The sequence below is a fragment of the Pan troglodytes genome, chromosome 9 (genome assembly GCF_028858775.2).
Source record: "Pan troglodytes isolate AG18354 chromosome 9, NHGRI_mPanTro3-v2.0_pri, whole genome shotgun sequence".
NCBI classification, from domain to species: domain Eukaryota; kingdom Metazoa; phylum Chordata; class Mammalia; order Primates; family Hominidae; genus Pan; species Pan troglodytes.
The window spans coordinates 62,622,659-62,648,828 of record NC_072407.2 but is presented as its reverse complement, the minus strand read 5'-3'; the positions used below and the strand labels follow the sequence as shown (position 1 = coordinate 62,648,828).

General features: G+C 37.2%; 1 protein-coding gene across 1 annotated transcript; it reads right to left on the bottom strand.

Annotated features, from left to right (window-relative positions):
* Nucleotides 1-3,963: 3,963 nt before the first annotated feature.
* On the bottom strand, nucleotides 3,964-24,605 carry MS4A14 (membrane spanning 4-domains A14). The gene is given in 7 exon segments (XM_016920966.3): nucleotides 3,964-4,140; nucleotides 4,142-5,641; nucleotides 15,065-15,163; nucleotides 17,991-18,140; nucleotides 20,594-20,644; nucleotides 23,064-23,192; nucleotides 24,328-24,605. Coding segments are annotated over 7 exon segments (2,139 nt in total). The 5' UTR covers nucleotides 24,466-24,605; the 3' UTR covers nucleotides 3,964-4,068.
* Nucleotides 24,606-26,170: the final 1,565 nt, after the last annotated feature.

Sequence of the window (26,170 nt, the reverse complement as noted above, 5' to 3'; positions counted from 1 at the left end):
ATACATCCCTACATCACTTAGCACCTCTTTCTTCACTATTTTAAGAGTTTCCTAATTGACTCCCTGCTGCCATCTTTCTTTCTCCAGTTCATCCTCCACACTGCAGCCTCAGTAATCTCTTTAAAACACCAATTCAGTTAGTTCCTGCCTTAAAAGTCAAACATGTTTCTAAGAAATTAGGAAAACATTAATTTTTAAAATTGTGTGTATTTTTCCATGTGACTATTTATGGGAGCCCATAATCTTTCCTGATTGTGGTTATCTTCAATGAGAAAAGGAACTTTGCACAGAAATTTAAGGTTATTAAATCAATTTATCCTAAAATACGTTATCTTGGATTATTCCAGTAAGTCTAGTGTAATAAAAGGACTCCTTAAAACCAGATGCAGGAGAGGGAGTCAGATTTGGGTTTGAGAAGACTTGACACACTGTTACCTGGTTGAAGATGGAAGGGATCACATGAGAAGGGATGCAGGAGCAGTTCCCAGTTGACAGCCAGCAAGGAAATGGGAACCTCAGTCCTGCAGCCATGAGGACTGGATTCTTCCAACAATGGATGAACTTTGAAGAGGAGCTCAACCCCAGAACCACTGCCCCAGCCAGTCCTCTGATTTTAGCCATGTGATATTCTGCACAAATAATTTAACCAAGCTTTCCTGGCCTTCTGAACTGAGAGATAATAAGCTTGTTGTTTTAAGCAGCTACCTTTATGGTAATTTGTTATGCAGCAATAGGTAACTAACATAAGGAGATACGAGTAAGAGTCCTGCCATTTTGAGCAAGATTTGACTTTTTTGTGCCTTAAAGACTCTATTACTCAGCTTAGACTACCTTCTAGCCAAACAGCTCCATGCATTCCTTGCCCTAATATGGGTTTTTCGTTTACATCACAATCCAGTTGAATATTCAAACTGGAAGTAATCCACACCATGATTTATGGACCAGGCTCCATTCTCTAGAGACTCAGGGTCTTGTGGATCCTAGATTCTCTGCATCTGGCCAGTGCACGAGGGAAAAAAATATTGTAGATATAATGTTGGTGATTTTAGGAGTCAAACTTTACATTCCATTGGCAATAGTTACCATCTCACCTACCTAGATGCAAGGTGGCTGGGAAGTATAATTTAGCTGTAGGTTGTTGATTCTAGTAAATGAAAATGCAATTGTAAGCAGCCAGCTTATTTTTTTTTCCACTGTTCTTGGGAACTGAGTGTATAAGGTAGCAGTATCTCAAATCAACTTTTCCCAATTTTACTACAAATAAGCCTGACATATTCTAGGAAAGACATATTATATTTGTAATAAGACAGTTTTTAATAAAAAAAATTAGGTTGCCTTTAAGCAAATCATAAATTTTCTAGTTTCCGACAGGCTTTTGCATTTTGTCTTTTAAACAGATACTTCAAACATTATTTTTCCTTATGAGTCTTAAACACATTGATTTTGTCAACTTCAGAGCCAAACTCATTGATAGGACAGTATTAGGTGTCTCAGAAAGGGGAGGTCAAGGGAAAATGCCTTCAAGAAACAGAGAGAAAAGAGAGTCTTCTGTAGACTAGAAAGGTAACTATGGGTTCTGGGGGCCTTGGGAGCTTCTGACTTGCCCCTTAGCATCTCCCTCAGTGGGATGGAAAGGCCTCAGAAGAAGTGGTTTTTTACATTCTTCCATTCTCACATTGTAAGTCTAACCTATAGGCGTTGTATTCTTGCAATTTTGGAAAAATTTCCGTGTTCCAAATGTAGCATAGAAGCAACAAGTTCACAGGACACATATGGTATATTTGAACTTGGCCTATAAGTTTCTCAGTGGTAACTGGTGTGGACTAGTCGCTGATGATGGAAATTGCCTCTCCAGTGACTTGGCACTATTTGATTCCAGGATCTTTGTACATTTCTGCAGAAATGTATGTGTGTATATTGGGTAGATATAGGGATGAACTGGCAAGAGTAACTGTGTGGGCTGGATTCTCAAAGAATTTGATACAAAATTGTGTGTGTGTGTATATATATATGTATATATATATACATATATATACACACATATATATATACACACACACACACTCTCTCTCTCTCTCTCTCTATATATATATATACTTCCTAAACACCCAAGTTTGTAGACTGAAAGTTAAACTCTACATAAGCACTGTAGAAACATGTGCTAATCTAGCTAAAGAAAAAGGTAGAAATTATTAGTATTATTCAGAGTAAGTTAAATACCAGGTGGTGGTCATTCAGGAACTAAAGGCTAACTCAGATAAGGACTCTATCAAGGTCAAGCAATCATGTGAAGCTCAGGAAGCTAATATTTTACTACAAAGGCACAGGCAGCAAGGAACATATAGCCAGTCATAAGGAGCTCTGTATCTTATTATACTACTACATATAACTTCTCCGTTCACCTCTAAGTAGAGACTCCAAGCTCCCATTTATGCCCTTAAAAATGTTTTATTGAATGTATTCTTGAATCAAGCCTTTGTGCTGAAATTCTGTAGAGGACACAAATATGACACAGTCTGGATTATTCACAAGAAGGTGAAAGAACTGTAATAGTGAATTGTCATTACAAAAAATGAATAAAGTTGGGGAGAGATCCCTAGAAATACCTATTATAGAATTTTTGAAACAGGAAGTGCAAAACACAGAAGTTAATGGGGGTGATAAAAATGGAAAGAAAAGGGATCGTTAACCTTTCCAAATGTATCAAAGAGATAAAGGGAAAGAGGATTGAAAAAAAAAAACATGATTAGGCTTGGAAGATTGAGGTAACTGATAGCTTTTGATAACACAATTTCCTTTGATGACAGAGGATGAAATTATGTATCATAAGGGTTGAGAAATTAGAATCAGTAAATGCAGGCATAAAGAAGGGAGCTGAAGCTTCACTGAATACAATACAGTATGTCATATTTTCTATTATGACATCTGCATCTTTGTTCTTCCCTAATTTCTACTTTCCTGTCTCTAGATATCTCTTAATCCCTCCCACTCCATCGTCACATTCTGTATTCATTGCCACATTCTACCTCATTAATAATTGAACAAACTCAGTCCATATATCCTCAACATAAATATGAGGAGGGAGAGTAAATAAGACGATTGGAAACAGCAAGACAGGGAAATGGGAGAAATTTTTGTTCCTTGCTGACTCTTTTGGTTCTTGAACCCTTAGAGAGCCTTCATAGACTTCCCTGTGGTTGATTTTCTGAACTCCTATAATGCCAAAAGGGGGAGATGAAAAATACTAGCATCATACCAAAGTAGGGCCATTAAACATTAAGTTATAAAATGAAATCGTGATTATAAACTGAAGCACTAACTTTGATGACAAGGAATATACATGTGAATTATTTCTTCACATACATAAAATGATGATACAGTGTTAACATTTGGTGTGTTGTCATTTTATTTTAAGTAAGAACAAATTGTTTGAGTGCTCAGCATGCCCTTCATTTTTTTGTAAGTTAATGAGGTGGCAACCACAGTTGAGAACACGGATTGGAGGAGGCAATATTGTTTTTCCCAATTTAATTCCATCAATGGGGGCAGTGTGGTATTGGGTAGATTCTGCATGTTAGTCAGAGTCTTCAGATTGCTGTTGATCTTTTGGATCACATGAAATAGAAGTTAAATTCACATCTTCTTTATATGAATTTGAGGAAGCTGAAGTGTCTGGTTGCACATCTTGTTCTGAATCTAGATTGGACAAATAGGCTAAACATGTGTCTTGTACTGAGCTTTGGCCAGAAGAAGAATGAAAATCTGCCTTCACGTCTTCTGATTGCAGGTCCCCTGAGGTTTGCCCTATACATTTCATGTCCCCTGGTTTGATGTCTCTAGTGTACATATCTCCTTTTTGTGTAACTCTGGATTGAAGGTCTTGTTGGTCTTTATCTTGAGTGTCTTGACATTCTAGGTTATGTTGGGCTGTTGTGTGCTGGGTTTGGACTTCTTGGTATAGAGCTTTCTGCTTTAGGGCTTCTTTCTCTAATAGATCCTGTGTTTGCCAGTGCTTCATTTCAAATTGCCATTCTCGTGCTTTATACTCTTTGTTTCTCCAGCCCTGAGTTATTCAGTCAGGAGATTCTTGGCCAAAAGATTGACAGTCCTGCGTTGTCCAGCCTGGAGATTGCCTTTGTGGGAATTGCCAGAATTGGTATTGCTGTATTTGGGATTCTGAATCTTGGCATAACAGTTTTGGCACTTTCTCCACCTGAGCTTGCTGTCCTTCGGCTTGAACATTTTGGAATTGTCCTTTCGGGGATTTCTTCTCTTGGGCCGGCTGGTCTTCAGTTTGCTGATCCTGGGTTTGCTTCTTTGAGTTTTGCTCCTTATCAGTCTGCCGGTCTTTAACTTGTCCATCTTTAGATTGTCCTTCTGGGTATTGTTCCCCTTTGGCTTGCTGATCTTCACCTTGCTGATCTGGGAGTTGCTCTTTAGTTTGATTAAGCTGAGCTTGCTTATCTATGGAGTGCCTCTTTGGGGATAGCCAGTCTTTGATTTGCTGGTCTAAGGATTTCCGCTTTGGAGATTGCCAGCCTTTGCTTTGCTGATCTAAGGAATGCCTCTTTGAGGATTTCTGGCCTTTGGCTTGCACGTCTAAAGAATGTCTCCTTAAGTACTGCAAGGCTTTGGTTTGCTGGTTTAAGGAATGCCGTCTTGAGGATTTTCTTCTATGGAGTTCCTCCTCAGATTTCCATTCTTTGGTCTCTTCCATAACTTCTGATCTAATATCTTGATATGACATTTGTAAAATTTGCTGGTTTTGAGGTTCAGTGTTTTCTGATTGAAGATCTGGGGGCTGCTGAAGTAGGTGTTGTATTTCAGGGAACTGCACAATATGGGATGTTGAGGCTTCAGGTAATATGGCATGCGCTGATAGAGCTTAGGATAGCATATCTTGGGAAGGTATGTCTTGAGGTGGCATGGCGTGGGATGGTGTGTCTTGAGATAGCATATCTAGGGATTGCATGTCTTGGGATGTCATGTCATGAAACAGCATATCTTGAGATGATGTGTCTTGGGATAGTATGCCTTGAGGGGGCAGGTCATTAGCTGTCAGATTAGAAGACTGTTTGACATGGGATGATGTAGACTTAGATGGCATGGTTTGTTCTGACAGGCCTTCTACTGGTAGAGCTTTGGATGGCAAGTCTTCAGGTGATATATCTTCGAGTTTTAGTGCAGAATGGGATGGAAAAACTTGGAGTGACACAGCTTGGTCCTGCAGAAGCTTGGTTTGCATTTGGGAAGGTTGTACAATAGCAGATTGTAGATCTTCATCTTTCATTTGTTTAAATGTAGAGTCTAGCTGAATGGACATATTTTCTGAGGGCTTTTTCTCTAGTGTGGGAGGCAAAGGTTCAATTTCTTCCTCTGAAAATTTAGGAGATGGAAGGATACTTTGCTTTTGTTCATCTGGCACAAATTCCCTACCTTTATTACCTGGTTGGGAGACTAAAGGACTTCTAGAGAGTCTTAACTTGAAGAAAGCATAGCCTCCAAAGAAAACAGAGTGTGCATTTGTTGTTGAATCATCACTGGAAAACTCTTCTTGAAGCACAAGTTGTAATTGATCATTTTCTTCTGGGGCAGGTTGTTCACTATTTTGAGTAACATCCGAAGGCAAGAAAAACAGAACCTATAAAAGCAAGGATGAGGGTAATTAATATGACAGAATCATGTCTGATTTTTTTTTTGTTTTCCAAGTTACTTTTCATTTCTGACTTAAGACAGTAGATAGGAAATAACATCTAAATGAGAAGGCAGAAAACGAATGCAAGTCCTGCCTTTACCATTAACTTATTGGTATTATTTTAGAAAAGTCATCACCTTTTAGTCTTTCAAATATTGAACAGAGGAATTTGATTAAGATTGCCTCAAAAATTCCTCCCATACTTAATATTATAAAGCTTCTGAGACATTTTATATCATCTAGTCAATATGCATATATTCATGCTTAATCTATAATAGTTTATTGATCACACAGCTGAACTAAATGCTGGGAATCAAAGACAATTAGATGTGGGATTTTCCCTTAAGGTGCTCACAACTATCTGTACATCAACATATAAATAGATAATAGTAATACAATTCAGCAAATGCAATTACACAAATAGGTACTTAGTGCTTTATGGGAACATAGAAGATGACCTAATTCTGAGACAACCTGGAAATGCTTTACAGAAGAGGCAATATTTAATCTATATCTTAACAGCTGAGTAGGAATTACTCAGGCATAGACGGTAAGATGAAATAAGACAGGAGTCAGAATCCAGGTAGAAGCAGCAGTGGAATAGCGGGTACAAAAACACAAGGTTGTGATATAGCATGGTGTGATTGCAGATGGTAAGCAGTTAGATATTACTGATATTATTAGATGGTATGCTAGGCTAGGAAATTTGGACTTTCCTTTACAAATAAGAGGAAGCAATTGGAGTTTTTTAAACAGCTAAGTGACCACATCTGATACAACCTGCAATGCTTCCCATTAGTTCTCATTTTATTATTATAATTTTTAGGAGGTTGTTACTGCAGCACAACCTGCTGCTTTTTATTCTGACTCCATGAATTACACCTTTCTGAGATAATTCATAGAGTCAGAATAGACTACTTGTTCTATTTGATGAAGTGGATCAGAACTCAGTGATTAAATGAATTAATTATGCTTACCTCGTTCGCTAATAGCAGGCCTACATTGAGAATCTACACATTCTCTGAAATAATACATTGCATTTCCCACTCTTCTAATTAGTTTTTCACACCTATATTTTATCCCTATTGAAGGACTATTTATGTGAGTATAAATGGTACTTTGGAAGAGATTTCTATATTTCTAAGAATCCTCAAACTTTTGTTTCATGTGAATTTTAATTTATTCTTCCACTTAAAAAGAGGTTTGGAAGAAAGAATTATAGTTTCTCTGTTTATTAAAGCTCTTAAGTGCTATGATTTTAAATTTCCTCATCCATTAATGAGAACTCAGTGATTACCAGATGCTAGACAATGTTCCAAAGTCATCACAAAAATTGGTATGACATCCCTATGAAGTTATTATCCTTCTTTTAGAATTGAGGGAATTGAGGTTCAGAGATGTTAAATAACCAGACCAGTATCATAGAGCTGTTTACCTGGGAAGGATTTAAAAATTGTAGTTGAATCTGAGGTCCTGTGCTTTCCTCTCTGATCTATGCTTCTTGTATTAATAACATCACCTACTTCCTACTTCAGGGTGGCTAAGACTAAAGACCAAATGAAATAATACTTTCAAGCACAGAAACTGGCACAGAGAAATTTCTCCATAAATGTAGAGTTCACTTTCCCTTTCCTTTTCTTGAGATCAAGGTACATATTTTATTATTTTTGAATCCCCTGTTGTACTTTGCACATTACTGTGCCATTAGTGGATTAAAGATCTGTATTCACTAAATTCAATTGAAGAGTTATTTAGTGTGAGTAACTTATTTTAGTATTGTTTCTAAAGGGCTTAAAACAGGGTTTGTACTCTCCTCTAGTTGTATAATATACAGATAATACAATAAAGATGAAAGCATGAGATGAAAAATGACAAAAGCCAATACCCATTCATGATTTTAAAAAATCTGTGCAACAGGGTAAATTTACTCTGTAAAAAACCTACAAAAAACATCATATTTAAGGGTAAAATATTGAACATTTTCACCCTAAGATCAAGAACAAGGAAAGATTGACTATTTTCATCACTTATTTTAAACATTGTGTTGGAGACTACACAGTGTAATAGGGCAAGAAAAATGAGGCATAAAGTTTGGGAGTAAAAATGTCTTTATTAATACTTAAAATGGTTATGTACTAAGAAAATTCTAGAAACTCTATTAAAAAAAAGCTATGGGAACTAATAAGTTAGTTTAGAAAGGTCATAGTAGACCAGTATATAAAAATAAATTGCATTTCTATATGTAGGAATGAACATTTAAAAAATAAAATTAAAAATACCATGTACAATATCAAGTAAAAATGAAATAATTACAGATACATTTAACGAAGTATGCGTAAGACTTACACATTGTAAATAATAAAATAGTGCTGAGAGAAATGAAATGAGATGTAAGAAAATACAGACATGTTTCATGGACATGGATCAGAAGACTGTTTATAAATTATCTATAGGCTCAGTACAATTCCAACCAAAATCCCAGCAAGATTTTTGTAGCAATCAATAAACTAATTCTAAAACTTATATGGAAATTCATATGACCTAGAACAGCCAAAAACAATTTTGAAAAAGAACAAAGTTGGAAGATTTACACTATCTGATTTCAAGAATTACTCTAGCATAATTTTAGTGGGGCAGAAGAGAAATCTCCATAGAGAATTGAAAAACAATAGAGAAAATCAATGAACCCAAATGTTGATTCTTTTAAAAGATCAACAAAATTGATAAACCTTTACCTATACTGAAAAGCAAAAAGACAATAAAACAACTAAAACAAGACATAAAAGTAAGACATTATTACTGACCTTATAGAGAGTAAAAGTATAAAGTATTGTAAAAGAATACTATAAAAACTTATATGCCAAGAAATCAGATACTGTATAAGAAATGGGCAAATTCCTTGCAACACACAAATTACCTAAAATGATTCAAGAAGAAATAGAAAATCTTTACAGATCCATAACAAGTAAAAAGATTCGTAATCTAAAAGTTCCTAACAAAGGAAACTTCTGGATCAGATGGCTTCACCAGTGAATTCTACCAAAATTTAAAGAAAAAAAAAAACAATTATTCTCAAACTCTTCTGAAAACTTGAAGAGAAGGGAAAATTGCCTAACTCATTCTATGAGGCCACCATTACCTTGATACCAAAAACAGATAATTATGCTACAAGAAAAGAAAATTACAGATTAATATCCTTTATAAGTGTAGATACAAAAATTGCCAACAAAAAATTAGAAAAGGATTATTCATATGATGAAGTGAAATTTATAAGCAAAATACAAGGATGGTACAATAAGAAAATCAATAAATATAATACATTACATTAATATAATGTTGGAAAACCCCCACACAGTCATCTCACTTGGAGTAGAAAAGGCATTTGATGAAATGCCTTTCATGAGAAAACCTCTCATAAAACTAGGAAGAGATGGAAAATTCCTCAATATGTAAAGTTTATTTATAAAGCACCCACAGCTAATATCATACTCAGTGGTGAAAGATTAAAAGCTTTCCCCCTAAGATCAGGAACTATATAAGAATGCTTTCTTTCACTGCTGCTATTAAATATTGTACTAAAAGTTCTAGCTAGAGCTATTAGAAAATAAAAAGAAATAAAATTCATCCAAATTAGAGAAGAGGAGATTAAGGCCATCTCTATTTCCAGTTGACATGATCTTCCTATTAGAAAATCCTCCCAAATCCACAGGAAAGCTACTAGACCTAATACAGGATTGCAACAAGGTTCAAGATACAAGAGCAACCCACAAAAAATCATTGTTGTTTCTGTATAACAGCAATAAACAATATAAAAATAGCATTTAAAAAGCAATTTCATTTATAATGCCACCTAAAATAATTACATACTTTGGAATAAATCTAACCAATGGGATGAAAGACCTCTATGCTAAGAAATGCAAATCATTGCTGAAAGTAATTAGAGACCTAAATAAATGAAAAGACATCTTGTGTTCATGTATAAGAAGATTTAAAATTGTTAAGATGTCAGTGCTGCTCAAAGCAATATACAGATTCAATACAATTTCTATCAAAATTCCAACAGTCTTTTTCTTACAAATGGAAAAATGGATCCTCAAGTTCATACTGAATTTTAAGAAGCCCTGAATAGCCAAAACAATAATGAAAAAGAATAATACAGTTTGAGTGATTATACTTTCCAACTTTGAAACGTACTGTAAAGCTACACTAATTAAAACAATACAGGGCCGGGCGCGGTGGCTCACGCCTGTAATCCTAGCACTTTGGGAGGCCGAGGCGGGTGGATCACCTGAGGTCAGGAGCTCGAGATGAGCCTGGCCAATATGGTGAAACCTCGTCTCTACTAAAAATACAAAAATTAGCCTGGAATGGTGGCATGCGCCTATAGTCCCAGCTACTTAGGAGGCCGAGGCAGAAGAATTGCTTGAACCCGGGAGGCAGAGTTTGCAGTGAGCTGAGATCTCACCACTGCACTCCAGCCTGGGTGACAGAGCAAGACTCCATCAAAACAAAAAACAAAAAACAACAACAACAAAAAACCCCAAAAATATGGTACCTGGCATAAGGGAAGATATATAGACCAATGGAATCATTCAGAAATAAATGCTCACTTACATCACATATATAGTAAATCAATTTTCAACATAGACACCAAGAATATTCAATGGGGAAAGGAATTTTTTCAACATATGATGCTGGAATAACTGGGCATCCACATGTGAAAGAATAGAGTTGGACCCTTACCTTATACCATATACAAACATTAACTCAAAATCAATCAGACACTAAGCCTAAGAGCTAAAACCATACATTTCATGGAAAAAAGTTGGAAGATATCTTCATGACAATTTGGCAATAATTTCATGGATGTGACAAGAAAGGCACAGAAAACAACAACAAAATAATAGATTAATTATACTTCATAAAGAACTTTTGTGCATCAAAAGTCATCAAGAAAATGCAAAGACAACCTACAGAATAGGAGAAAATATTTGCAAATCATGTATCCACTGAGGGACTAAGATCCAGAATATATAAAGAACTCTACAATTCAACATCAAAAAACAAACAGCCCAATTAAGAAACAGGCAAGACTGTAACAGATATTTCTCCAAAGAAGATGTATACATGGATGCTCAACATCAAATCATTAGGTAAAAGCAAATCAAAAGTATGAGATACCACTTCACACCCATTAAGATGGCCATTATATAAGGCTGGGTGTGGTGACTCATGCCTTTAATCCCAGCAGTTTGGAAGGCCAAGGTGGAAGGATGGCTTAAAGGCAGGAGTTCAAGACCAGCCCTGACAGCATAGCAAGACCTTGTCTCTACAAAAATGAAAATAAAAATAGAAATTTAAGTGGGTGTGGTGGCACATGCCTTTCATCCCAGGTACTCAGGAGACTGAAACAGGAGAATCACTTAAGCCCAGGAGTTGGAGGCTGCAGTGAGCTATGATCTTGTGCCACTGTAGCCTAAGTGACATAGTCTTTGTATAAAAATTAAAGAAAGAAAGAAAAAGAAAGAAGGAAAGAAGGAAAGAAAGAAAGAAAGAAAGAAAAAAGATGGCCATGATAAAAACAAATATGATCCAGAAATCCCATTACAGGGTATATATTCAAAAATGAATGTCAAAAATGAAGACAGTTGGAGAAACATCTGTACTCCCATATTTACTGCAGTGCTATTCACAAGAGCCAAGATAAGGAATCAACCTAAATGCCTATCTACACATAAATGAATAAAGAAAATGTAATATATATATATAAAATATACATTATATATTACATATATATAATGTACACACACACACAAACAATAGAATACTATTCAGCCATAAAACAGAATGTAATTCTGTCATTTGTGGCAACATGAATTAACCTGGAGGACATTATATTAAGTGAAATAAGCCAGGCTGAGAAAGACAAACACTGCATGATCTCACGCACATTTGGAATCTAAAAAAGTTGACTTCATGGAAGTGAAGACTAGAATAGTGGTTACCAGAGGCTAGGGAAGGTAGGGAGGATGGGAGGACCGGGAAGGATTGGTCAATGGGTATAAAATTCTAGACAGGAAGAGTAAGTTCTTACTTACTGTAGATAGTAAGAATAAGTTCTATACGTAGTAGCATGACTATAGCAAATTACAATGTAGTGTATATTTCCAGGTGACTAGAAGAGAAAATTTTGAATGTCATCACTACAAAGAAATGATGTTTAAAGTGATGAATGTGGTAATTACCATGATTTGATCATTAGAAAATGTAACATGCATTGAAGCATCACACTGTACCCCATAAATATGTACAATTATGTGTCAATCATAAATTGAAATTTAAAAATAAATGGAAAATAATTACTCCCCCTTTTCCCCTGTTGGTTGGTATTGATGGAGATGTGGAGAAATTGGAATCCTTGTACACTGCTGGTGGAAATGTAAGATGGTGCAACCAAGGTGAAAAATAATTTGGCATTTTCTCAAAACATTAAACACAGAACTTCCATATGAGCCAGCAATTTCGCTCTTAGGTATATATCCAAAAGAATTGAAAACAGGGACTTGAGCAGATATTTTTACACCAATGTTCGTAACAGCATTATTCACAATATGCAAAAGGCAGAAATATCTGTGTCCATCAAAAATTAATGGCTAAGCAAAATATGGTATATACACAAAATGGAATTTTATTTAGTCATAGAAGGAATGAAATTTTGATACATGCTACAACATGGATTAATCTTGAAAATATTATACTTACTCAAATAAGCCAGTTAGAGAAGGACAAATATTGTAAGATTCCACTTATATGAGGTCTCTAGAAAAGGCAAATTCATAATATAGAAAGTAGGATAGAGGGTACCAGGGGCAATCAGGAGGGGAATCGGGGAGTGATTGTTTTGTGGTACAGAGTTTGTGTTGGGGATGATGAAAAATTTTGGGGCATCGATAGTGGTGAGAGTTACACAACATTATTAATGTATTCAATGATTTGAACAAATGACTAAAATGATAACTATTATGTTATATATATTTCACCACAATGCAAAAGAATTACTCTAAAGATACAGAAATTAAGAGAGTGTAGAATACGTGGAAGGATAGACATAGTGGCCAGAGGGAAAAAGTATCCAAAAGAGACCTACAAATAAATAATAAGTAAATTGATTTTCAACAAAAATACCAAGGTGATGGAGGAAATCATTGCATTTTCAACAAATGGCGTTAACAACTGGATATCTCCATGAGGGGTGATGTGCATTAACTTCTAACCTTACCCTACAACTGTACATGAAAGTTAAGTTAAAATAGACCATACATCTAAACACAAAAGCTAAAATTATGAAACTTCTGTAGGAAAAGATAGAAGAAAACCTTCATGATTTGGGGGTAGGGAAAACCTTGTTAAACAGAACACAAAAACCATAACCGTAAAAGCAAAAATGATAAATGGAACTTCATCAAATTTGTTTTTTTCAAAGAAGCTATTAAGAAAATGAAAAGGCAAGTCACAGTGTGAAAAAATATTTGTAAAGGATTTGTATTAAGAATTAATTAGGCTGCTATAAGGCCAATAAGAAGAAGATAATCCAATAAAATTCAGCTAAATATTTGAACAGAGATCTCAAAAGAAGATACACAAATGGATAATAAACATATAGCAAGAGTGTCATCATCATTAGTCATTAGGGAAATGTAAATTAAAACTACAATGAGGTGCCACTACATACCCACTAAAATAGCTAAATTATTAACAAAACTGACAGTTTCAAGTGTTAATGATATTATGGAGCAACTGTCCCTCTCACACATTGTTGATGAGAATGAAAAGCAATACAGCCACTTTGACAAACTGTTTGGTATTTTCTTATAAAGTTAAACATCTGGTTACCATACGATCTCGCAATCAAATCCTAGATGCAACGCTCCAGGAGAAATGAAAATATGTCCACACAAACATATGAACTCAAATATTCTTAGTAACTTATGATAATAGTTCAGAACTTTAAACAATCTAAATACCCATCAAAAGGTAAATGGACTGGGCGCAGTGGCGCACACCTGTAATCCCAGAACTTTGGAAGGTCATGGTGGGTGTATCACTTGAGCCAAGGAGTTTGAGACCAGCCTGGGCAACGTGGCAAAACCCCATTTCTACAAAAAAAATACAAAAAAAATTTAGCTGGGGATGGTGGCGCATGCTTGCAGTCCCAGCTATTTGGGAGGCTGAGGTGGAAAGGTTGCTTGAGTCCAGGAGATTGAGGCTGCAGTGAGCCGAGACAGTACCACTGCATTCCAGCCTGGGTGATAGAGTGAGGTCTCGACTTAAAAAAAAAAAAAAAAAAAAAAGGTAAATTGATAAACAAATTGTGGTGTACCCATACATAAAGGGAATGAATTCTTGATAGAGGCAACAGCATGGATGACTCTCAAAAACATATTTCTGTGTGGAGGAAGCCATATAAGCCATATACAGAGAGTACTTACTTATGATTCCATGAATATGAAATTTTGGAAAGTCAAAACCAATCTAGATGATGAGAACATTGACTACAAAGGGGTTCCAGTGAACCTTCCGGGATGCTAGGAATGCACTATACCTTGATTGTGATGGTAGCTAAACATAGGTACATTTTGTTGTTTATAAATGATACTTCTATAAAGTTGATGTAAAAAAAAAGAGAGAGCTAGAGAGAGAAATGAAAACTCCATAAATCACAAGGCCTGTACTGGTATTTGGGACTTAGTGAGCAGGCTCTGGAGACATATCACAGGGGTCAGAATCCTGATGTTTTGTGATACTGGAGAGGTTAGTTTAGCCTGTTTGTGCCTTACTTCCTTCATATGTAAAATAAAGATGTTATAATAGTTTTGTTAAGATTAAGTTGGTGCTCAGTGATTATAACAGTGACGGACATAGTCAGAATTCAGTAAATATAATCTATAACAATTATTATAAATACTATGTAGTATCAGTATTAATAGCTTTTTTTCCTATTTCTTTTGTGGTGGTGGAACTGTCACACATCTTATGATCCAAGAATACACACCCCATGTCACAGTAATTTGGGTTCCCGTTAAGTCTGATATTACATATTTTTGGCAGAGACATAAGGAGCTATGTCTTAACAGAGATGACTGAGTATAAAGCAGATGGTACAAGAAAGGAAAGCATAGTTGTTTCAGATGGTGGGGTGAGCTTCAATCTTAAGCTTGCCCCTCTCTGACCTTCCTAAATTTAGATGTTTCATTTCAGCATCTGAGCATGCTGCTCTTCCTACTAATAAATCAGACATCATTGTGTGCAGTATCCCAACAGGAACAGGAACCTGTTCTCTTAATAATATTAAGAGACATCAGAACACACCTCATCTGACTGTGTCCAGCACTTGCTTCTAAAGGATGCAATAGTCACAGAGATGCTGAGCTCTGCTATGCTGATGATCAGTAACATTAACAAAATTCCCTGCAAATAATGAGGAGAAATAAATGGCATTTGAAATGAGAGCTGTTATTTTAAATATATAAGCTGAGAACCCCTTACACTCTATCACCAAGTATGGGAAACCCATATTTTGGATGGTTCTGTAGCCATCAGACACTGCACAATTTTCATCTTGTGTCTTTCTGATGAGGCAGGGATAACAAACTCCAATGTCTATGGGAGCTGGACAGTCATTGTGAACTAAACAGGGAAAGAGTAGAGAGTAATAGTATTCATAGGAGGCATCCATTACTCAATTCCAGCCAATTGTTGTCATGTGGGAACATGGATACCATAATGCCTATTTTGTTTGTTTTTCCCTAAAGAGCCAGATAGAACATATATACAGGCTGGATATAGCCCACAGATTGCCATTTCGCCCATTTTGCTTTAAGGTAATGTTTATATTGAGAAGTAACATGGTACCTTATGGTGTCTCAAAAGTTTAAACTATGAAGACAGAAAGACCTGAGTTAAAGTGGGTCCAAGGTCGGCCGGGCGCAGTGGCTTAGGCCTGTAATCCCAGCACTTTGGGAGGCCAAGGCAGGAGGATTAACTGAGGTTGGGAGTTTTCTACCAGCCTGACCGACATGGAGAAACCCCGTCTCTACTAAAAATACAAAATTAGCTGGGCCTATTGGTGCATGCCTGTAATCCCAGCTACTCGGGAGGCTGAGGCAGGAGAATTGCTTGAACCCAGGAGGCGGAGGTTGTGGTGAGCCGAGATCGTGCCATTGCACTCCAACCTGCGCAACAAGAGCAAAACTCCGTCTCAAAAAAAAAAAAAAGTGGGTCCAAAGTCCCACTTAACCTTGAACAAATAACTGTGTGTTTCTGAATCTTGGTTTCCCTGCAATACACCCAAAATCTTAAATATTCAATATTTGTTGGTAAAACTGAAATGTATGAAGACCCTATTGTATGCAATTTACTGACTTTCTCCATTGAAGAAGATATACCTGGTCTTGGATTTTGTAGAACTTACATCAATGTAAGGGAGGCAGACAATAACAAGTAATTAGATAATTATTTACCTAACTAAATTGTGATAAATGCTGTGAAGAAGGATTGGGAGCTATGCGCTACTGTAATGGGGGATCTATGCAGATATGAGCGTAGAGGTGAGGTCAGGAAGAACTTCCTTAAAGAAGTGGTATTTCAGTTGAGATTTAAGTATGAGGATGAGTTAATTGTATAACTGGCGTGTTGACCGTTCGAAGCCGGAAGAAGCTGATCCTATGATCATCTTGGGGCCGTGGATACTTGACACATTAAGGGATTATAAGAAGTGGCTGGAGTGTGGAGGAGTGAGAAGGATGAAGTCCTGGAATAATGTTGGAAAGATAGGTAGGATAGGTGTTACAGGGTTTGGTAAGGCTGTTAAGATTTGGGTCTTAATCGTCATACGTTTTACAGGAAGCCATTAAGTAATGGCTCAGATTTACATTTTTAAATGATTACTCTAGCCACAGTATAGACAATAGATTGGTCTTTAGGACAGGGGTCAGCCCAAGAGACATCTAAAGCCCACTGTTCTGGCTCTTTTAGCTTATGATGTTTGGGTTACAGCAAGAAATTGTTAAGTTATGTAAGTGAGAACTAGGAAGAGATTGTTCATGGTTCTGTATGCAGGTAACTAATCTTGCAATACCCATCCATGGACAGCAGGAAATAGCGGAATTTCCTATATCTGGAGATTTAACCCTTTCGGGTATATACAAGTTCTTCCTCGTATATACGAACATAACAAACAGTAGTTGCCTCCTGTCCATTCAGCAATGGCCAAGAATTATAATGTTGTATCATGTTCTTGGCCCAGTTAGGACAGGGTTTTATCGCTTATGTTGTTTTCTGGCTTTCTTTAGTAATCTATCATGAGTCTAATTTTAGAATTTATCTCAGAACACATGAGAGAGTCCCTGGGACCATTTCACTGAGTGATTGTGAGGATTAAATTACCTCTTGTATTCAGGAACTAACTTCTCATTTCTTATTTACTGAGGAAGACCATTTTCTGTGATTCCACTTTATTTCCCTTCTAACGGATTCAAATATTCTTCAAATTATAGAACCCATGCTTCAAGATATAGCTGGTAGGAATAAAATAAAACCCCAGGACTTGCTTAGGGAACTAGAGAGAAATGCCTATTGGAGTCACTGACATGCTTAAAAATAATGTCACTGATTACTTGTTAGATAAATACTTTAAATTGCACAGACAACTACATTTCCTGGTAAAAGATCTCTCATCTGCTTTAATGAATAAAATTGCCACAATTATGTGAAATAATGTATGTCTTAAGCTTATAAAAATCCTTATTTTTTTAAATGACTTCTAAATACCTTCCCCCACTGTATTTTGATCTCAGTGTTATTGAGCAAACTTTTAGATCATTTTGTTCATTAATGCTGAAACAGTAAAATTTAATTCAGTCTATGGCCATAATAATTGTATTAGCTAAACCTACTGACTATTTAACTGTGCAAGGTACTGTTTTAATTTAAGCAATCCTCACAACAACCCATGAGGTAAGCATTCTCATTATGTTCATTTTCCACTTGAGGAAAACCGAAGCTTAGAGAGAATACAATATTAGGCCAAGGTGACAAGCTTGTGTGAACAGGATTCAAGTCCAGAAAATATCGCTCCTTAACCATTGTAACAGTAACCCTACGGTACCCTTCTCAACCGTCAGTTCAAATGCTGACACAACTTCATTTAATAAAATAAAAATCAGTGAATCATTACATCATGGACACAGTTCAGAGAAGATTTTAGAGATTCTTCATGCAAAATAAGACCACTTACAATGAAAAGAGTTCTACCGAAAACACATATTTCTTCAAAGGATGGCATCTGGCAGTACTTGTCTTGATGTCTGTAGCTGAGAAAGGTGAAAGTAATCCCAGTTATCGCAACCAAGGAGCTGATAACATTCATGCCCGTGACACCTTGACCCTGAAAGATAGTTTAAAAATGATAAAATAAATAAGATCGAAACCAAAGCAAAAATATCTTGTAAGAAATTTTTAGTGCTTTTATCTTTCCAGATACTTCTCAGGGAAGAGTTGTTCCATCAGGTCAGTATGATTGGAAGGCTTAATAAACTAAATTCTAACTCATTAAAGTCAGAAGACAAACCAAGTTTTAGAATGGGCTAAGGATGCTCTATGGCTAATGCTAAAGAAAATGTTCATTTTATCCCATTTTATCTCATTTTATCACCACCATCTTTCATAATCTGGAAGCAGTACAATGTGTTAGCAAATATCTTTGCTTGGAAATGAAACCTCATTTCAAGTCCAAGTTTCACTAGGACCTTAGGCAAGTAACCTAATCTCCTGGAATCTCAATTTCTGCCTTTAAAAATGTGAATGTGTCACCTAACTTTTAGGGTAGTATCCATTTATTCATTTATTTCATAAATATTTAATGTGCACCAGATACATGTGAGTACTGCATTAGGCCCTGGAGAAACAAAAATGAACAAAAGAGGTGACATCCTGCAATCATGCAGTTTACAGTCATTCCCTGGGAGAATTCAAGCAATAATCAACAGAATTGTTAACATTTAAAGATGTTAACCTATTTGGACTGGAGTTTAAAGGTGTTTTTTCTTGAACTCATTGTTGCAATAAAAATATTTCACATTGCCCCACCCAATTCCCTTTATTCATTCCTATTTTTTTGGAGGGGGGTGTGGGTGGGTGGGGTATGTATATCCGAGTTCCTTTACAGGAAGGGGGTCATCTGATTTGTTCCTTCCTACCCACTCCCAGGACTGATATCACTCTTTTAAAGGAAAAACAAAGAAAAGCTTCACATTTCTATTCATCAGGTATTTGCTGTACCTTTATTGATTGTGTTATGACTACTGTGGAAAATACAATGATGCTTTTACACAGCCAGTCCTTTCTGGAAGTTTGTGGCTTGGTGTGGCAAACCTCAGAAGTATACTTGTGACTTAATGTTTACCTCAATCCCAGGTTTTTATTGCAAATAGGCACTTTGGCAGAAAATGCACAGGAACATATAGATAGGCCATCTCTCTCTTGGTCTTTAGTCCCCTTGTTTTCTCAAGGCTCTATTTTGGCTCCCATAGGACATTTTATAGACTAAGATCTCTAGATAATCAATCCCTCATGTGTATTGGGCTTTACAAAGAACATGCCCAGCCTAGTCTCTTCTGATTCTCATTATACTTTTGTGCTGTAGGAAGGACACTTGTTGTTATCCCCATTTTACAGATAAATGGAATTAAGGAAGTAAGTGACTGTGAGCAATCACTTTCACGGTTTGTGGAAGGGCTGTGATGAAAAGCCAGGTCTTCTGATGCCTGGTTCAGCATCCTGCCTCCATCATTCCTGCGCACCTCCATCTGCATAGCTCTCAGTGAGTCAGGAGTAGGTTTTCCTTACCCATAGTTTATTTCTCAGCTCTGGAAGGAAGTCAATACAGGGAGAACAGCATTTGGGGCTTCATCTGCATTGTCTGCATGTATTTCCATAAGCAGGGATGGAATCATTTATCCGCCCTCCCCTCAGAATGTCTCTATGCCTTGTAACTATCCCTAGAGGAAATTGGCAGAGGACCATAAGAACAGAGTTCAACTGACTTTCAGAGAGGCCCACATCCCCAGGACCTTAAACAAGATCAGAGTGGTTAGAAAGGAGTATGAACATTTAAGCATCATCTTGCCTTTTATAAGTAATGTCTCATTAAACCCTCGAAATAACCCTTAGAAGTAGGCACTTTTCCCTTCAGGTTAACACAGAAGTGAGTGATAGCCTTGGTTCAATCCTAGAACAATCCAGCATTGATGCCCAAACTCTTTCTTCCAGACCTTGGGCAGGATCTAAAGAAAAGCCTCGGTTGGTATTGGAGATAGGGCTAGGATTGGGAGGAAGAATTAGTGAGAGCTTAGGATTGGTTTTGGTTAGAGCAAGGTTTCTCAACCTTGGTACTATAAACATTTTTTGTTGGATAATTTTTGTGTTGGCGGGAGGCTGCCTTGTGCATTTTAGATGCTTAGAAATGTCCCTGGCCTCTACTCACTTGTTGCCAATAACACCAGCTGTAATGACCAAAAATGTCTTCAGATGTTGTCCAATATTTCTGGGTCCTGGGGGTGCAGGGCAAGGAATTACCCCTAATTACAAACAGTGAATTACAGGGATGCAGAATGGTTTCCAATAAACAACTCTTTTAGTTTACTTGACCAGGGAAATAGGAACAAGTGTAAGAATGTCTGTCAGGCAAACAGTGGCACTGGCAAATAGGAATGATCTGAACTGCAACTTTGATGCATACAGATTTTCCTGAAAGGTAACTTTATTACTAAAGGCTTCATACATAAAGATGACATAAAACAAATAGAAGATTTTAAATTTTATGTAGTTTAAGTGACTTACCAGAATTTTTGATTTCTTATCAGTTACTGTGAGGTATCCTGTAAGAATAAACTGTTAAGACAAGAGACAAAAGTTAACAGGTGATGTGTTTGACCACCTTGCAGTATAATTTCCCTTGGATTCGCAAAATATCTGTTTGTGAATCTGCAAGACCATCCCGTTTTTCCACCTGAGCATCAGGGAGTAGGGAAGGTAGGCGTAGGTAGGGTAGGAAGAAACTTTGTGCTGGATTTGCTCAGCACTGAACAAGCGCTCTCTGCCAGGGCCAACTGGGACAAGCAGGCTCCTCTAAGATCCAGAGGACCAGATGTTTTGTCCAGCTGGGGCTCCAAAAAGAGATTCCTGAGCTCTGGGCCTTGAAGAGAAGAGGAGGAGCTGTGCCTGTTCTGAGCAGGTGAAGGGAGACTTTCTCAAGGAAGACCCCTCTAAAGGCTGATATGGGGACTGATATCTAGTGTAGTTATCAGAGTCCCTCATTTCCCATGATCGTAGAGCCTAGTACCACCTCAGGAAAATGAGAACTCTGTCACTCCATGTGGAGTCCCTTACTTTTTTAATGTTCTGGGGATGGGAACCTTCTCTATGGGAACTGGCCTTGGACCTTGGGGATATCTGGGTCTTAGAGTCCAAGGATCTGCAGCTGACTTGCAGATATCAGAAAGTTACCTTTGATACCTCCCTCCGCTTCACTCCCCACATTGGATTGCCAAGTCCTGTCACTTCTACCTCCGAGTTACTCTCAAGGCTCTCCATCTCTAGCTCCATTGCCGCCAAGCTAGTTCAGGGAAACTCTTTCCTCATCTGCGTGATTGCAGCTTCCTCTCATTGGATTCTCCTCGGTTTACTGTTATAATTGAATTAATTTCTCACTCGAAAAACACAATGATACTTCAACAAGTCTTCAAATGTCACTATCCTCTTTAAAAACGTTCAGTGGCTTTCCCATGCTTTCACATTGAAGTTCCATTTTCTTAACATGACTATAGGGGTTGGCATGACCTGGTTACACCCTACCTTTATAGCCTCATTTTATGCCATCACGATAGATTCATTGGTCTTCTTTTGGTTACTCTTTCCCACATCAAGCCCTTGGCTCATGCTTTATCTTTGCCAGGGATGCTTTCCTTTCACTTCGCCTAGTGAGCAGCTACGCAGAAAGCACTTGCCTGACCTCCATGGTCAGGTGAGTCCTCTATTAAACCCTCACATCGCACCTGGAATGAGATCTCCTCTTAGAGCACTTAGCACAAGTGTAGGAACAAATATTTGGGGTTACTTTTGACTTTTTCATGTCTAGTCTCCCAGTTAAATGACAAACTGTCTAAATCTAAGAACAATTCACCACTTCTCTCAGAGAGGAGCTGTTTTCCAGTATTCTCAGTCTCAGCACCTAGGATGCCATTGAAGACACGGTATGTGCTCAGTAAATATCTTTTAAGTGAAAAGTAGAGTTTTCAAAAGCAGCAGACCAGAACCTCATTTTAATTCACACATGCAGAGTACACAGAGTCACACTGGGACAATTCTGTTGTGAAATGAGAAAGTGAGGGGTTGGTCTGTTTGATTTTCTACAGTATGGCATGTATAGTTTGAAAATCATATTGAATATTACATTATTTATATTGGGAAAATGAAAACACTGCTGGTTGTTTCTGAAATGCACATTATAGAAAAGGCATGGAGTATTTCTGTTTATCAAAAGAGACTGTGGATTTTTAATAGAGATAGTGGTCTAATTTATTAATTATTTCACCTATTTGTTTATTGATTGCATTGATTGATTCATTCGTTCGTTCATGCACACTATGCCTCAAGCATGATTCTAGGTTCTCAGAATATAACAACTAAAACAGACAGTAACACTGCTGTCTTCTCAGGAGTGTATGTTATAGTAGGAGAAGCACTAATGAGTCTGTCCTTAAATATTATGGCACAAAATTAGGAATCCAGGCTGTGGGGATTGGATAGAAATAGCACTGTATTAAGAATAATATTTATGGCTATATGATTATCTAGATGAGTGCCACTCATAAAGTTGTCTCTGGGGCTAAGAAGGAGGATGAGTGATAATAATTTTAAAATTCTTTTTAAGCTTTCAGAGTCTGTGATTCCATGAGTGCTAGCTAGGCTAGATATGTTTAAGTTATTCTCTACTTTTGAGCTCAGTTTCCTTATTTGCAAAGGAATAAGTAGGATATTTGTGCATCTAGTCTCCCAGGTTGGTATTGAGGAGCAAATGTCTTACTATACACACAAGGGCTTTGGAAACTTTTAAGCACCTGAGAGTAGTTATTACAATGATGATGGTAGTGCAGTGACCAAATGGAGTTGCTTCTTTTGCCGTGAAGGGAGCTGCCTTTTTTGGTCTCCTGGAGGGCCATATTTATGGAATTCATTACCCTAGGACGTGAAGCAGTTCAAATCTATCTTTATAGCAATTTCTCCAAAGCTTCTAATCGACAGTACTCACAATAAGTGCTCCCCAGAATGGATATCCTGTGAGGACAACAAGGGGAAGTCTTTGGGAGAAACAGATGTAATTAAGTGCAAATATAGTTCCAAAGCCCACAATGATTAGAGCAAGCAGGATCTGGGTAGCCTGTGAGGAGAGAAATGGGTACATGAGGTTACAAGTATCCAAGACCCTGTGGGCTACCCCACGTCCCTCAGGGTGTGCCTCCATGGCACACCTTTCCCTCCATCCAAATGCCTTCCTCTCTCATTTGTCAATCATTCTCAGATTCTTAAGAGACTCAGTTCAATGTGTTTCCTTCCCACTTTGATTGCCTGGATCCTTCAGGTTCAAATCCTTCACTTTTATTCTTTATTATTTTCTATCTTCCCTGGTGTTACCAATTAATCTTATATCGGACAGATTTGAGTACATGTCTGACTACCCCCAGATTATAAGCTTCTTGAGCACCGGGACTATAAACTATTCACCTTTACATTTGTTTTTTCTTCTGTCTCACCAGTATCCTATTATTATCCTAACAGCCCCCACCCCCACATTTTCCAGCACTCAGTATAGGCTTTTGGAATTGGGGCTCATCCCAGTTGTCTAAAAATTTTAAAAGTTTGATGACATAGAGTGGAGAACCTGGGATGAGCTTGCATTTCACCTCCCCTTCATCCATGGACCCAACTAGGGATGAGAATAGCCCAGTGGGCCTATCAGCTTGTAGGAATCTGCAGGGAAAAGAATAGCAGCAGTGGTTCTCAGGGCGCAACTTCTCTGGCAGTCTAGATTTTGTCCCCAGGCCACATCTCTGGGCTGTGGCACACCAAGTAATGATTTTTGCTGTTGTACAAAGGATGGAGGCTGTGCATACAGCTCTCCCCTGGGTGCATTTGTGATGAAAAACGTTTTGCATGCCTTATCATTTGGTTCACTGTGGAGCTTTGAATATGGGTTTTGAAGCACTCCCAATTCCTTTAAGAGCATGAAGGGGAAGTCAAACCTCTCCACTTATGGTTTCTTAGCTTCAAGGGAGGTGCCACCACACCCTGAAGTCACTTCCTCAATGAGATATTTTAAAAAGTTATACTAGTTTCTTGCTTCCCCCTCTGCTGGGATTCAAAGATCAGTACTAATTTCTGAGGTAAGGTGAAGGGGGAAAAGTAGAATTAACTCCCTCCCTGAAAATAATCTCTGCATATCTCTGCAGACATACATGAATAAATAAACTTCTTTTCTCCCCTTCTGGAAGACCTATTGATTGGAGAGGACTTACCCCCAAGACTCTTGGCTCTCCCTTCAGAAAATCCAGCAGAGAGCTATGAGGTCTGTAGGGAAATGCAGTCAATACAGTTTCGTTTGGTTTTATAGTGATGACGTGAGTTGCCCTTCTGTCCTGGGATGTTGACTCCATGATTCTATGGCAGAACTCTAGTAAGGGAAAGAGTGAGCAAACATTGCCGCCCAAATCATGGTCTACCTCTCCACCAGAGTCACATGGAGCCCTTAGAGATGAGCCCTTAGTGATGACTCTACTCAGTAGTAGAATCTCAGAATCATAGTTGAGTCACAGAGTTTTAGAATTCTAGAGCATGCTCAGCCCCCCATCTTCCTGGTGAAAAGTACTGTATCCAGAAGACTTATTCTCTTGTCAATTTGCTTACAAACATATGGTAAACAAAGAATAGATGGTATATACGAAACAAGTCCTTACACATATGTTCATGAGTTATAAAGGAACTAAAACTTATGGAATATTCCTTATGTTCTGGGAACTGTGTAGAAGGTGTTGACATGCACTAACATTTATTCTTTTAACAGTTCTACAATGCTGAAACTGAGGAACAGCAAGGTTATGTCACCCAAAGACATACAGGACAGGGAAGGGGCAAACTCAACTTGACCTGTCTCCAAAATCTATGTTTTTTAAACTCAGCCACGCTTCTGCCCTCCTTTGAAAGGAGTTTCTTTTACTTGATGAATTTTCTAACTTACTGTTTAACCATATTTCTCTGTATTATAAAAATCAGTAGATAACTTTGAATTTCAATTTTTTTCCATCTTTATTGAGGTATATTTGACAAATAAAAATTATATATATTTAGGGTGTACTACATGTTTTGATATACATATACATTCCAAAATGATTACCACAATCCAGCTAATTAACATATCCATCACCTCACGTAGTTATCTTTTTTCTTTTTTTGTAGTGAGAACATTTAAGAACATTTAACAATTCTTTGCATTTTCAAATTAAACAAAAAAAAATCAGTAGTAAAGATGCTATAGGACCAGATGGAGTTGCCCCTTTATAACAGAGAATATTTTAGCTTTCATAAAGTTAAGCAAAATCTAATGATAGTCAAATCCTTCCTGGTTTGAACTACACAAATACTAATTAAAACAACAGAAACTGCCTTTAGAAATTTTGCTTCCCATATTGATCCTTTATATTCCTAAATTTATTACAATTTTAACTATGAGATCATGAAGGTAAATTGTTTCATAAAGCTAAAACCAATGTATACACATAATAACTTGAGTATTTCCTGGTTTGTAGCGACCATCGATAGCAGGGCATCTCAAAATGAGCACTGATGACATTTGGACTCAATAATTCTTTGTTGTAGAAAGTTATAAGATATATATTTTTTAAACTATGCTACTCCTCATTTATTTAGGAAACCTCATATGCATAGAGAGTGCAAAGTTAAACTGCAGCCACACCGGAATTTCCATAATTGCCCAAGAAATCGAGTTTAATGCAGAGGCTCACACAGAACATATTACACAAAGAACAGACAAGATAATTGCAGCAATGACTGGGAAGAAAGAATACGCCCATGTGGTACAAAGTGCAGGGGTGATGATCTGAATTACAAAACTGTGCTATAGATCAAAATAGAGCTAATACCCAAACAAAGAAATACACATTATTCTTTTCAGCATGAGCAGCATTTAGCTCCAAGCTAGAAGCAGAAAACATGCCAGTCAGAGATTATCTGTAATTTGTTAAGACTAAGATGTCTTCATTGACTCCTACCCTGAAATGACAGAAGAGAACATAGTTTATGTGCCAACGACTAAATATTATTTTTTATTTTATTTTATTCATT